The 13,593-nt window shown below is 42.9% G+C and overlaps 1 protein-coding gene across 1 annotated transcript; it reads left to right on the plus strand.

Annotated features, from left to right (window-relative positions):
- Nucleotides 1-7,581: 7,581 nt before the first annotated feature.
- On the plus strand, nt 7,582-11,736 carry klhl42 (kelch-like family, member 42). The gene is made up of 3 exons (XM_085769141.1): nt 7,582-8,828; nt 9,682-9,875; nt 11,175-11,736. The coding sequence occupies exons 1-3, from the start codon at nt 8,056-8,058 to the stop codon at nt 11,627-11,629; spliced, it is 1,422 nt and encodes a 473-aa protein (XP_085625267.1). The 5' UTR covers nt 7,582-8,055; the 3' UTR covers nt 11,630-11,736.
- Nucleotides 11,737-13,593: the final 1,857 nt, after the last annotated feature.

The raw sequence follows: 13,593 nt of genomic DNA on the forward strand, positions 1-13,593 counted from the left end.
TTTAAAATCGCTTGTTTGGTTTTTGGTCATTTTCTCCAAAACCACCGGCCCGATTTCAACCAAACCTTCTGCGTTGGACTCCCCTCGGACCCCAGATGATATATCCGAGTTTGGAGAAATTTGAAGAAATTTTAATTTTTGGTCAAAAAAAGAAAAACGTAAGCCGCGCGCCTGTCGTCTTTTTAAAATCGCTTGTTTGGTTTTTGGTCATTTTCTCCAAAACCACCGGCCCGATTTCAACCAAACCTTCTGCGTTGGACTCCCCTCGGACCCCCAGATGATATATCCGAGTTTGGAGAAATTTAAATTTTTGGTCAAAAAAAAAAACGTAAGCCGCGCGCCTGTTGTCTTTTTAAAATCGCTTGTTTGGTTTTTGGTCATTTTCTCCAAAACCACCGGCCCGATTTCAACCAAACCTTCTGCGTTGGACTCCCCTCGGACCCCCAGATGATATATCCGAGTTTGGAGAAATTTGAAGAAATTTTTATTTTTGGTCAAAAAAAAAAAACGTAAGCCGCGCGCCTGTCGTCTTTTTAAAATCGCTTGTTTGGTTTTTGGTCATTTTCTCCAAAACCACCGGCCCGATTTCAACCAAACCTTCTGCGTTGGACTCCCCTCGGACCCCCAGATGATATATCCGAGTTTGGAGAAATTTGAAGAAATTTTAATTTTTGGTCAAAAAAAGAAAAACGTAAGCCGCGCGCCTGTCGTCTTTTTAAAATCGCTTGTTTGGTTTTTGGTCATTTTCTCCAAAACCACCGGCCCGATTTCAACCAAACCTTCTGCGTTGGACTCCCCTCGGACCCCCAGATGATATATCCGAGTTTGAAGAAATTTAAATTTTTGGTCAAAAAAAAAAAACGTAAGCCGCGCGCCTGTCGTCTTTTTAAAATCGCTTGTTTGGTTTTTGGTCATTTTCTCCAAAACCACCGGCCCGATTTCAACCAAACCTTCTGCGTTGGACTCCCCTCGGACCCCCAGATGATATATCCGAGTTTGGAGAAATTTTAATTTTTGGTCAAAAAAAAAAAACGTAAGCCGCGCGCCTGTCGTCTTTTTAAAATCGCTTGTTTGGTTTTTGGTCATTTTCTCCAAAACCACCGGCCCGATTTCAACCAAACCTTCTGCGTTGGACTCCCCTCGGACCCCCAGATGATATATCCGAGTTTGGAGAAATTTTAATTTTTGGTCAAAAAAAAAAAAAGTAACACCGCGCCTGTCGTCTTTTTAAAATCGCCTGTTTGGTTTTTGGTCATTTTCTCCAAAACCACCGGCCCGATTTCAACCAAACCTTCTGCGTTGGACTCCCCTCGGACCCCCAGATGATATATCCGAGTTTGGAGAAATTTTAATTTTTGGTCAAAAAAAAAAAAAGTAACCCCCCCCCCCTGTCGTCTTTTTAAAATGGCCTGTTTGGTTTTTGGTCATTTTCTCCAAAACCACCGGCCCGATTTCAACCAAACCTTCTGCGTTGGACTCCCCTCTGACCCCCAGATGATATATCCGAGTTTGGAGAAATTTGAAGAAATTTTAATTTTTGGTCAAAAAAAAAAAAACGTAAGCCGCGCGCCTGTCGTCTTTTTAAAATCGCCTGTTTGGTTTTTGGTCATTTTCTCCAAAACCACCGGCCCGATTTCAACCAAACCTTCTGCGTTGGACTCCCCTCGGACCCCCAGATGATATATCCGAGTTTGGAGAAATTTTAATTTTTGGTCAAAAAAAAAAAACGTAAGCCGCGCGCCTGTCGTCTTTTTAAAATCGCTTGTTTGGTTTTTGGTCATTTTCTCCAAAACCACCGGCCCGATTTCAACCAAACCTTCTGCGTTGGACTCCCCTCGGACCCCCAGATGATATATCCGAGTTTGGAGAAATTTGAAGAAATTTTAATTTTTGGTCAAAAAAAAAAAACGTAAGCCGCGCGCCTGTCGTCTTTTTAAAATCGCTTGTTTGGTTTTTGGTCATTTTCTCCAAAACCACCGGCCCGATTTCAACCAAACCTTCTGCGTTGGACTCCCCTCGGACCCCCAGATGATATATCCGAGTTTGGAGAAATTTAATTTTTGGTCAAAAAAAAAAAACGTAAGCCGCGCGCCTGTCGTCTTTTTAAAATCGCTTGTTTGGTTTTTGGTCATTTTCTCCAAAACCACCGGCCCGATTTCAACCAAACCTTCTGCGTTGGACTCCCCTCGGACCCCCAGATGATATATCCGAGTTTGGAGAAATTTTAATTTTTGGTCAAAAAAAAAAAAACGTAAGCCGCGCGCCTGTCGTCTTTTTAAAATCGCTTGTTTGGTTTTTGGTCATTTTCTCCAAAACCACCGGCCCGATTTCAACCAAACCTTCTGCGTTGGACTCCCCTCGGACCCCCAGATGATATATCCGAGTTTGGAGAAATTTTAATTTTTGGTCAAAAAAAAAAAAAGTAACACCCCCCCGTGTCGTCTTTTTAAAATGGCCTGTTTGGTTTTTGGTCATTTTCTCCAAAACCACCGGCCCGATTTCAACCAAACCTTCTGCGTTGGACTCCCCTCGGACCCCCAGATGATATATCCGAGTTTGGAGAAATTTTAATTTTTGGTCAAAAAAAAAAAAACGTAACACCCCCCTGTCGTCTTTTTAAAATCGCCTGTTTGGTTTTTGGTCATTTTCTCCAAAACCACCGGCCCGATTTCAACCAAACCTTCTGCGTTGGACTCCCCTCTGACCCCCAGATGATATATCCGAGTTTGGAGAAATTTGAAGAAATTTTAATTTTTGGTCAAAAAAAAAAAACGTAAGCCGCGCGCCTGTCGTCTTTTTAAAATCGCTTGTTTGGTTTTTGGTCATTTTCTCCAAAACCACCGGCCCGATTTCAACCAAACCTTCTGCGTTGGACTCCCCTCGGACCCCCAGATGATATATCCGAGTTTGGAGAAATTTGAATTTTTGGTCAAAAAAAAAAAACGTAAGCCGCGCGCCTGTCGTCTTTTTAAAATCGCTTGTTTGGTTTTTGGTCATTTTCTCCAAAACCACCGGCCCGATTTCAACCAAACCTTCTGCGTTGGACTCCCCTCGGACCCCCAGATGATATATCCGAGTTTGGAGAAATTTTAATTTTTGGTCAAAAAAAAAAAAACGTAAGCCGCGCGCCTGTCGTCTTTTTAAAATCGCTTGTTTGGTTTTTGGTCATTTTCTCCAAAACCACCGGCCCGATTTCAACCAAACCTTCTGCGTTGGACTCCCCTCGGGCCCCCAGATGATATATCCGAGTTTGGAGAAATTTGAAGAAATTTTAATTTTTGGTCAAAAAAAAAAAACGTAACACCCCCCCCTGTCGTCTTTTTAAAATGGCCTGTTTGGTTTTTGGTCATTTTCTCCAAAACCACCGGCCCGATTTCAACCAAACCTTCTGCGTTGGACTCCCCTCGGACCCCCAGATGATATATCCGAGTTTGGAGAAATTTTAATTTTTGGTCAAAAAAAAAAAAACGTAAGCCGCGCGCCTGTCGTCTTTTTAAAATCGCCTGTTTGGTTTTTGGTCATTTTCTCCAAAACCACCGGCCCGATTTCAACCAAACCTTCTGCGTTGGACTCCCCTCGGACCCCCAGATGATATATCCGAGTTTGGAGAAATTTTAATTTTTGGTCAAAAAAAAAAAAAAGTAACACCCCCCCCTGTCGTCTTTTTAAAATCGCCTGTTTGGTTTTTGGTCATTTTCTCCAAAACCACCGGCCCGATTTCAACCAAACCTTCTGCGTTGGACTCCCCTCGGACCCCCAGATGATATATCCGAGTTTGGAGAAATTTGAAGAAATTTTAATTTTTGGTCAAAAAAAAAAAACGTAAGCCGCGCGCCTGTCGTCTTTTTAAAATCGCCTGTTTGGTTTTTGGTCATTTTCTCCAAAACCACCGGCCCGATTTCAACCAAACCTTCTGCGTTGGACTCCCCTCGGACCCCCAGATGATATATCCGAGTTTGGAGAAATTTGAAGAAATTTTAATTTTTGGTCAAAAAAAAAAAAACGTAAGCCGCGCGCCTGTTGTCTTTTTAAAATCGCTTGTTTGGTTTTTGGTCATTTTCTCCAAAACCACCGGCCCGATTTCAACCAAACCTTCTGCGTTGGACTCCCCTCGGACCCCCAGATGATATATCCGAGTTTGGAGAAATTTTAATTTTTGGTCAAAAAAAAAAAACGTAAGCCGCGCGCCTGTCGTCTTTTTAAAATCGCTTGTTTGGTTTTTGGTCATTTTCTCCAAAACCACCGGCCCGATTTCAACCAAACCTTCTGCGTTGGACTCCCCTCGGACCCCCAGATGATATATCCGAGTTTGGAGAAATTTTAATTTTTGGTCAAAAAAAAAAAAACGTAAGCCGCGCGCCTGTCGTCTTTTTAAAATCGCTTGTTTGGTTTTTGGTCATTTTCTCCAAAACCACCGGCCCGATTTCAACCAAACCTTCTGCGTTGGACTCCCCTCGGACCCCCAGATGATATATCCGAGTTTGGAGAAATTTTAATTTTTGGTCAAAAAAAAAAAAACGTAAGCCGCGCGCCTGTCGTCTTTTTAAAATCGCTTGTTTGGTTTTTGGTCATTTTCTCCAAAACCACCGGCCCGATTTCAACCAAACCTTCTGCGTTGGACTCCCCTCGGACCCCCAGATGATATATCCGAGTTTGGAGAAATTTTAATTTTTGGTCAAAAAAAAAAAAACGTAAGCCGCGCCCCTGTCGTCTTTTTAAAATCGCCTGTTTGGTTTTTGGTCATTTTCTCCAAAACCACCGGCCCGATTTCAACCAAACCTTCTGCGTTGGACTCCCCTCGGACCCCCAGATGATATATCCGAGTTTGGAGAAATTTAAATTTTTGGTCAAAAAAAAAAAAACGTAAGCCGCGCGCCTGTCGTCTTTTTAAAATCGCCTGTTTGGTTTTTGGTCATTTTCTCCAAAACCACCGGCCCGATTTCAACCAAACCTTCTGCGTTGGACTCCCCTCGGACCCCCAGATGATATATCCGAGTTTGGAGAAATTTTAATTTTTGGTCAAAAAAAAAAAAACGTAAGCCGCGCGCCTGTCGTCTTTTTAAAATCGCCTGTTTGGTTTTTGGACATTTTCTCCAAAACCACCGGCCCGATTTCAACCAAACCTTCTGCGTTGGACTCCCCTCGGACCCCCAGATGATATATCCGAGTTTGGAGAAATTTGAAGAAATTTTAATTTTTGGTCAAGAGAGAGTCTCGAAGAGTTGCAGGACATATTATATATCAAAACGTGCGGCTTGATCGGGATCGGTGGGCTATTACTTTTCTCAACAGTTTACGAAACTGCGCAAAATTTTTCCATTGAAATCAATGGGACGGGCGGAAAAAAAAGACCAATCATTGGAGTTTAACAAACGTCTACTGCTCAGGCATACTTTCACCTAGAGACTCCATTTAAACTTCAAACAGTAGACACAAGTCTTGTGTATTGGCGTATTACTCCACGTTTTGATAGGTCATATAGTTTTTGATCAATCCATGATCAATGACCATGATCATTTTTGGAGAAATTATGAGATTATAATGGGTGTGTATTGCACGGAATGTTCGTGTCAGAGTGGGTGACATCATCGGTTAGAGTGGGAGAGATGCCAGAAAAACTCCAGATTTTTTCTCTATCCAAACTCCAAACGGCCACAATTTACACTCTACACACATAATTTCGGCCACGGTTGTAGACGAGCTCATCCTTGATCTCTTAATCTGCTCAAAATATCAGAGAGACTTACAGAATTTAAACTCTGAGCCTCTAAGTGCGGCCACGTCTGTCTCTGCTCCTCATTGAGTCCAATACAAATATTTTCTGAGAGAAGCAGAATGGCCTGATGTTTTAAAACTGCCAGTGTCGCCAAAATATTTACTGTAGAAACACCAAATCGTACCGAAATTTTCAGTAAGTCCTTAGAGCAACGTTGATCTGTGTTTTGTTCTGATAGGAGTTACCGTTTTCTCACCCTAAGCCTAAATGTGAGACCGGTGCAGAGGCAGAAAATGGCTCTTTTTCTCCACGTTTCTGTCTGTCTCAGCCTGCGGGGGCCCCTATCGCCGTGGTAACCTCTTTGATCCTCAGGCCAGAGCTCGTTAACTTCATAAACAATCCACCTGGCGCTCGTTTAAATGTTTATAAACAGAGACACAGCTAAATCAGACTGACACAGGATGCAGCTACTAACTAACTATGTGTCAAGTCAGTCACACACACACAGACTCTAGAGCCAGCTTCATGTGATTACAGTCACACACACACACACACACACACACACACACACACACAAACACACACACACCTTCATGTGATTAAAACACAGTTAACGTGCAACCGAATTTAAACTTAAACCCTGATTTAATCTGGTTTTAAAGTTAAACCTTGTTGGTGTCAAATGCGTCAAATGCCTCTCGTGGGAGCAGCTGATAGAGTCCCCCCCAGCTGAAAGCAGCCCACCCCACCAGCCAGAGGGTCCAGGACCATAGGGACTGCAGTGGAGGAAGGCTGCCTTAACACCCTGCACAATGGCACCCAGTACACAGAAGTTAGACAGGACCAGTCAGCCCATCACCTGGTCCGTTCAACAAATCAGTTTATGCTACTGTGATTTATGTAGCCTAGTTAAATACTACAGTAATCATCATAGTGTATTGGCAGGAAAGACCATTTAAATCTGTATCAAATATCGATTAATGAATGAATCGATAATTTGCATGTTGGTCTTGGTTAAGTACCACCTTGAAAAAAAAAACAATGTTTTGTTGCTTAAGCTATTCAGTCATTCAATGGTAGCCTATACTAAAATCCATGTGAAAAAAATGCTTCTCACTGTTCTCAGGTCAAATATTTATATGCGATTAAAATGCAATTAATTGCGATTAATTAATTACAAAGCCTCTAATTAATTAGATTAATTGTTTTAATTGAGTCCTGGCCCTATTACACAAGATAAACACACACACACACACACACACACACACACACACAGTTAACCTAATGTGATTACAGCTCCTCCATATCAGTGCTTATAGAAAGATGATCATGTGTCTGTCTGATCAGCTCTGTCTTGACCATAAGATCGTGGGTTTGATTCCCATGTTGACAGAGATGGCAAAATCGGCAGTAGCCGTGGCCCATTCAAAATTTCCCGAGAGGAAATTTTCTAGTTTTTTTTTGTTTCATGATTCCCCTACTGTTATCAATCAATCAATTTGTTTATTTCGGGCATGTCAATTTAAATCATCATCATCACACTTCATCATCTTCGTTCAAATAATACAATACACATGGCCGAAAGGGAAAGCGGGAGAAGCAAAAGCTTATCTAGTCCCGCCCCCATTACCCACAGAATAAGAATATTTGTCATACATACATATGTTTTCACTCTACACCGTGCCTATTTTTCTTCTGTATTGCTGTTATTATTGTCCTCATTGAGAGTTTGTATTTTCAATGCTGAATAAAAAGACAAAAAAAAAAAAAAAGTTGATCAATGACTTGTGCTATTCCTCCATTTACCGCTAGGCGGCGGCGGCGGCAGCATACAGCAGCAATTCAACCCACGGAGAAGAATAAAACCCGGATGTGACGTAGCCGCAGAATCAAAACAGTTAAAATTTGACAGGTCGGCTGAAGGTTTGTTTATAAAATGAAATGGGAAATGTCACCGTCACCGTAAGAAAAAACCCACTTTATCTTCTAACCGACATCTGTCTCCACACTTTTTCTTTCTTTTCACCGGCCTGTCGCGGAATGCCAACCCGAGGAAAAGGCTCTTTTGGTTAGTTTTTTACCCGGTAACGGCAGCAACAGCAGCAGCGGCGGCGGCTAAGCTAAAGTTGCTCCATGGAGATCTATGGGCTGAACATGACCATATATAGCCCGGCCACGGAGCTCCCTCGCCGGTGAAATGTAAACGGTGACTCGCTCTGGAGGCCGACAAAGAAAAAAGGGGCAAGTGGAAAAAAACAAAACAAAACAAACAAAAACTCAACTTGGAAGTGTTAAAAAGAAAGAAAAACCTAACCCAAAGCGCCTAAGTTAGCTTCACCATGTCCTCTGACCCGCACCAGATCATTGCAATCATCATGGATGACAAAATCTTCGAGGTGAATAAAAAGAAGCTGATCGAGAAGAGCGACTATTTCCGCGCACTGTACAGCTCGGGGATGCGGGAGTCCACGGAGGACTCGGTGCAGCTGCAGGGGCTCAGCGTCCCGGGGCTGGAGCTGGTGCTGGAGTTCATCAACACCTCCAAAGTGCAGGTGGTGAACGAGACTCTGGAGGACCTGATCGAGACCGCCTCCTTCCTGCAGGTCACCTCCATCCTCAAGCTGCTGACCTCGGAGATCCGGCTGGACAACTGCGTGGAGCTGTACAGCCTCTCCGAAGTCTACGGGACCCACGATCTGCGCAACGCATGCCTGAAGTACATGACCTGCTACTACCACCCCATGCTGCGGCGGCCGGAGTTCAGCAGCAGCCTCCCCCCGGCCGTGAGGGACCAAGTCCGGGAGATGCGCATGAAGGGAACCGCCACCTTGGTCGCCATCGGGGACTTCACTTGTCTCTCTTTGGACGTGCCGGATCAGGACGAGCCCTGGTCCATGCTGAGGTACGGAGAGGTGGAGCAGCGCTGGAAACCTCTGGCCAACAACCTGCCCCCGGACATGATCAACGTGCGGGGATACGGCTCCGCTGTCCTGGATAACTACCTGTTCATAGTCGGCGGCTACAGGATGACGAGCCAGGAGATCTCCGCCGTGCACTGCTACAACCCCTGCAGGAACGAGTGGAACCAGGTGGCTCCACTCAACCAGAAAAGGTAGGTGTAAAGTGCAAAAGACTAATAATAATATAATAATAATATAATAATAACTTTATTTATATAGCACCTTTAAAAACACAAGTTTACAAAGTGCTCGACATCTCTAGGCAATTAACCTTTGTCTTGTGTCAGCTTTCTGCTACCATCTATGGTGTGTATGGTGTTTTAAATACACTAAAAACTTTTTTTTTTTCATCCAATTTTTCTTATCTTGGTTACATTGTTAGGCTTCCCTTTCCATGAAAATATATATATCATTGCCTTACTGTGTTTTATTGAGTGTATGTGAAGTGATGAGCCCTGTCAAAGACAAATTTATGCTACCCTTTGGGGCAGACTATCTATCTATCTATCTATCTATCTATCTATCTATCTATCTATCTATCTATCTATCTATCTATCTATCTATACCTCTTGTCTTCATTTAACCTTCCTCTTGTCAGCTTTCTGCTACCATCTCTTGTGTTTTGACCGGAGTCTTACACACTAAGAACAATAATTTATCATCCAATTTGTTTCTCATCCTTATCCATGAAAAGGTTGGTTTTGCATGATTTCATAAAAGAGTTGAAACAGAAGAAAAAAGTAAAACTTAGAGCATCTGAGAAAAACTGTGAGATAAAATAGTGAAGGGGCAGTAACAGTGAATCTAAAAACAGAATGGGCAATTAAACCTAGGGGTGCAGCAAGAAGCAAAAAACAGCCATCGACTCATATAAAATAAAAATAAATGAATTATCATCCTCCTAGGTCTGAAACATGTCACCATGCAACTTCTGTCAACTTCTATTTTTGCATTTTGTTTGTCTGTTGTTTGCAGCTGTCATGTGTCCTTCTCCTTCTTCTTCAGGTCCAACTTCAAGCTGCTGGCGGTGCAGGGGAAGCTGTACGCGGTGGGCGGCCAGTGTCTGGGCACGGTGGAGTGCTACAGCCCCGAGCAGGACTGGTGGACCTGCGTGTCCTCCATGCCCGACCCGCTGGCCGAGTTCTCCGCCTGCGAATGCCAGGGACTGATCTACGTCATGGGTGGATACACTGCAAGAGGTCAGTGTTTAGAGTGAAGTGTTTAGATATTGTGGCAAAAGTGTCAGATGATGGAGTGGGTCGTTTTGTTTATTGCAGGATTTGTCTTTGTGTCCTTGAGCAAGGCATTAAACTTTAAATACTCCAGCATTTTGACATTCATTGTTTGTGTGGATGAGGCACTGAACTCTCTTCTGTCATCTGCTCAGGTTAGAAGTGTTAAATACATAACAACCATTTACTATTTAGCATGAGGCTGCAACACGACTCAGGATTATTTTAATTACTGATTAGTTTGTTTAATTAATTTCTCAGTTAATGGTTTTTCGCTATAAAAAGACAAAAAAACAAGATAGAAAACAGAGACAAGTTGAAAATCCTCACATCCAATCAAGCTGGAAATTAAAACCTTTAGCTGTATCTAATGTTTTACACCGAAAACAGGGCAAATATGGGATGTCACGTCGTTTAGCTCAGTGGGTATAGCACAGTCCTGTCTCACCATTTCCTGTCTTTTTACAGCTTTTCTGTCCATTAAAGGCCTAAAAGCCCCAAAAAGACTTTTTTTTTTAAGAAAAAAACAGAAAATATTAGTGCTGTGTCCTCTCCTCCTATAATCCCATCAACTGTACTTTTAGTGATGATGTCAGCAACACACACACATTTGGCCAATTGCCAATGACACATCACTGCTTTGCACTGTAGTGTTTTTTCCCCCCTCTATCTCTGTTATGACAATAGGACACCTTGTTGTGAATTCTATCAACTTATATAACGTCAATATAATAACTTTGGCATTGGTGAGTGCACAGGATGTTATAGTAGCTAATACTTTCATGTCTTTTAAAGTTATTAGATCATCAGTAGGTGATCAATTTACAACTTTTCTGATAATTTATTTAACATTTCAACAGAAATATCAAACATTTTCTCAATTGTGATGATTTGATGGTTGAATATAATCATATTTTCCCAATTTTTTTTGGACATTTTACAGACAAAGCAATTAATAGTTTAATGAAGGAAATAGTCCTCGAACTGTTGTGTTAATTGTGCATTAATTATGCATAAGTTGGTACAGATTTTCCCTTTTTTTCTCTCTATTTATTCTATTTTAGTACTTTATTCATAACATATGTCCATAAGGATGTATATAATGTATATCTTTTCTTACTTTTCTGTGTTATGTTTATTTATTGCTCTTCTATGCTGTTATATCATATGTATGTCTGCACTACTGGATACTTGAATTTCCTTTGGGATCAATAAAGTTTCTCTAACTCTAAAGTGTCTCTATATAACGTTTCCTGTGTCCAACAGACAGAAACACAAGCGTCCTCCGCTACTGCCCGACCTCGGACACCTGGGCGGTGTTTCGCTCCTGCTCCGCCCACATCCGCAAGCAGCAGATGCTCTCGGTGGAGGACACCATCTACCTGGTGGGCGGCTACACCCACGAGCTGGAGGCGGGCCGGCGGCAGCGGCGGCCCAGCCAGACGGAGGACGTGCTGACGGTGCAGTCGTACAACGTGTCCACGGGGGAGTGGATCCAGCTGAAGGAGAACACGTCCAAGTCGGGCCTGAACCTCACGTGCACGCTGCACAACGACGGCATCTACATCATGAGCCGCGACGTCAGCCTGCCCACCAGCCTGGAGCACCGCGTCTTTCTCAAATACAACATCTTCTCCGACGCCTGGGAGGCGTTCAGGCGCTTCCCGGCGCTGGGACAGAACATGCTGCTGTGTTCGCTTTACCTCCCCAACATGCTATGATTATTATTATTATTTTTTTTAAAAAGGGCTGATGGGAAAACACTTGAGTCGACACTATAAACCGATAGAGATACAGCCTGTGCAGCATTAAAGGGATAGCTCAACATGTTGGCAAACTGGCCCATTGCCATAATCCCTATAGTCATAGCAGTAGGTTCGTTACCTTTAATTGTCGGTGCAAGCTGTTTTTAGAACGGCGGAGCAGAGCCGCGAGCTGCTCAGAGCTACGCTACGGAGGCTGATGGGATTTCTTGGTTTCCCTCATCAAACTCATCAAATACACAATCCAACAACTCCAAAATGCTCTGGTGGACAAGTTGTGACCTGCACATTCACCACGCTATGAGATAATAACACAACGTTACGAAACTGAGTTGTTTTCTAGGTAAATTCATGCAAAACCTCTGATGCGTGTTCCCTTCAGGGCCCGTTTTTCATCATGCAGTCTCTGTATTTGCCTCTAAAACAACTCCGTCTCGTAATGTTCTGTTATTATCTCATAGCGTGGTGAATGTGCAGGTCACAACTTGTCCACCAGAGCGTTTTGGAGTTGTTGGATTGTGTATTTGATGAGTTTGATGAGGGAAACCAAGAAATCCCATGAGCCTCCGTAGCGTAGCTCTGAGCAGCTCGCGGCTCTGCTCCGCCGTTCTAAAAATAGCTTGCACCGACAAATAAAGGTAACGAACCTACTGCTATGACTATAGCGATTACGGCAATGGGCCAATTTGCCAAAATGTGGAACTATCCCTTTAACACCCTGGCCAGTGTGTGGCTTTTTGCTTGTTCTTTGCACTGAATGGAGCAGCAGCGGCGGGAACAGCGTTGCGGTTGCCAGGTTGAACACCTCGTGACCTCTGTGCCTCGGATTAAAAGAAAAAAAAAAAAAAAAAAGCAGCACTACATTGTACATACTGCTGTGGATGCAAAAAAACAAAAGCTACAATGAAAGCGATGAAGCGCCACGGCCCGTAGGTCAACTGCATCGTAACAGCTCCTGTAGCCCCCCGGTTTGTGCCTCTCGTGTGTGTGAGCATCAAAGCTGCTTTCAAAAATCACAGTGGTAATCATCTGCTCTCTGTGTATAATCACTCAGAAATGTCTGAAAACCCCACTTACAGCTGCTGTGAAGGTTTCTCCAGGACCCTCAGAGCCTCTCTCAGCCAGCTGGATGGAGATCCGTCTGAACACTGGACGCCGATCGTGCAGCAGGACGAGTATTTTTCCACCCAGATGGTCAGAAGAGTGTTTAAATGATTGTGTAAATACCTCCTGAACAGACACGAGTGGCTTTTTTGAAACATTTCTGGGTGGTTATGGTTATTATTTATATCAGAGAGACAGACTGTTACCACGGTGAACCGACTGTAATGCTAATAACACGAAAGGCCCGAGCTGCAGCTACACAACAGCATGCTATTAAATCTATGGGCCACAGTATTCCCGATGTTTACACTCCACATTAACGGCATTGGTGTACATGTCTAAACATAAGTCACTACAAACCTTAAAAATATCTCAGAAACAAAAACACTCCTTTTTTTCTTTTTTTCTCTCGTCTTTATGTTTTGTACATAGCAGATAATCATGAGAAATGGCTTTGGTTTTACACTGCCAGTTTTATGGGAACTAGAAGTTTCTTTTTGAGGTTGTACTATGGGATGGGACCTGGCTCGGTGGGAGCTTTACGTGTCGTACTTACACTTGCACACTTGTCTTATTTTCCAGAGACACACTAAAGCAAAGCTTAAAGCGCCAATTCCATGAAATCAACCAATGCACATGTGCCTTCTGCAACCTCAGTTGATAGGAACTTGATACAAAAAAAAAAAAAGCACAAAATGCAAGACTTTGTTACATTGCCAGCAACTGACCAAAACTGCTGTGTTATATTTTTTGTTTTTCCTTTTTCTGCTTAAGCAGATTCTTGTTTTCATTATAGTTAATTTAGTTCCTCAACAAAA

Source organism: Trachurus japonicus, chromosome 23 (genome assembly GCF_045865225.1).
Source record: "Trachurus japonicus isolate A0001 chromosome 23, Traja_1.0".
NCBI classification, from domain to species: domain Eukaryota; kingdom Metazoa; phylum Chordata; class Actinopteri; order Carangiformes; family Carangidae; genus Trachurus; species Trachurus japonicus.

What these genes read in the sequence shown, in the direction of transcription:
- klhl42 (XM_085769141.1), top strand. Translation starts at nt 8,056, where the DNA reads ATGTCCTCTGACCCGCACCAGATCATTGCAATCATCATGGATGACAAA. An exon ending in GCTCCACTCAACCAGAAAAG is followed by an intron (nt 8,829 to 9,681) that starts GTAGGTGTAAAG and finishes CTTCTTCTTCAG; the next exon opens with GTCCAACTTCAAGCTGCTGG. An exon ending in GGGTGGATACACTGCAAGAG is followed by an intron (nt 9,876 to 11,174) that starts GTCAGTGTTTAG and finishes TGTGTCCAACAG; the next exon opens with ACAGAAACACAAGCGTCCTC.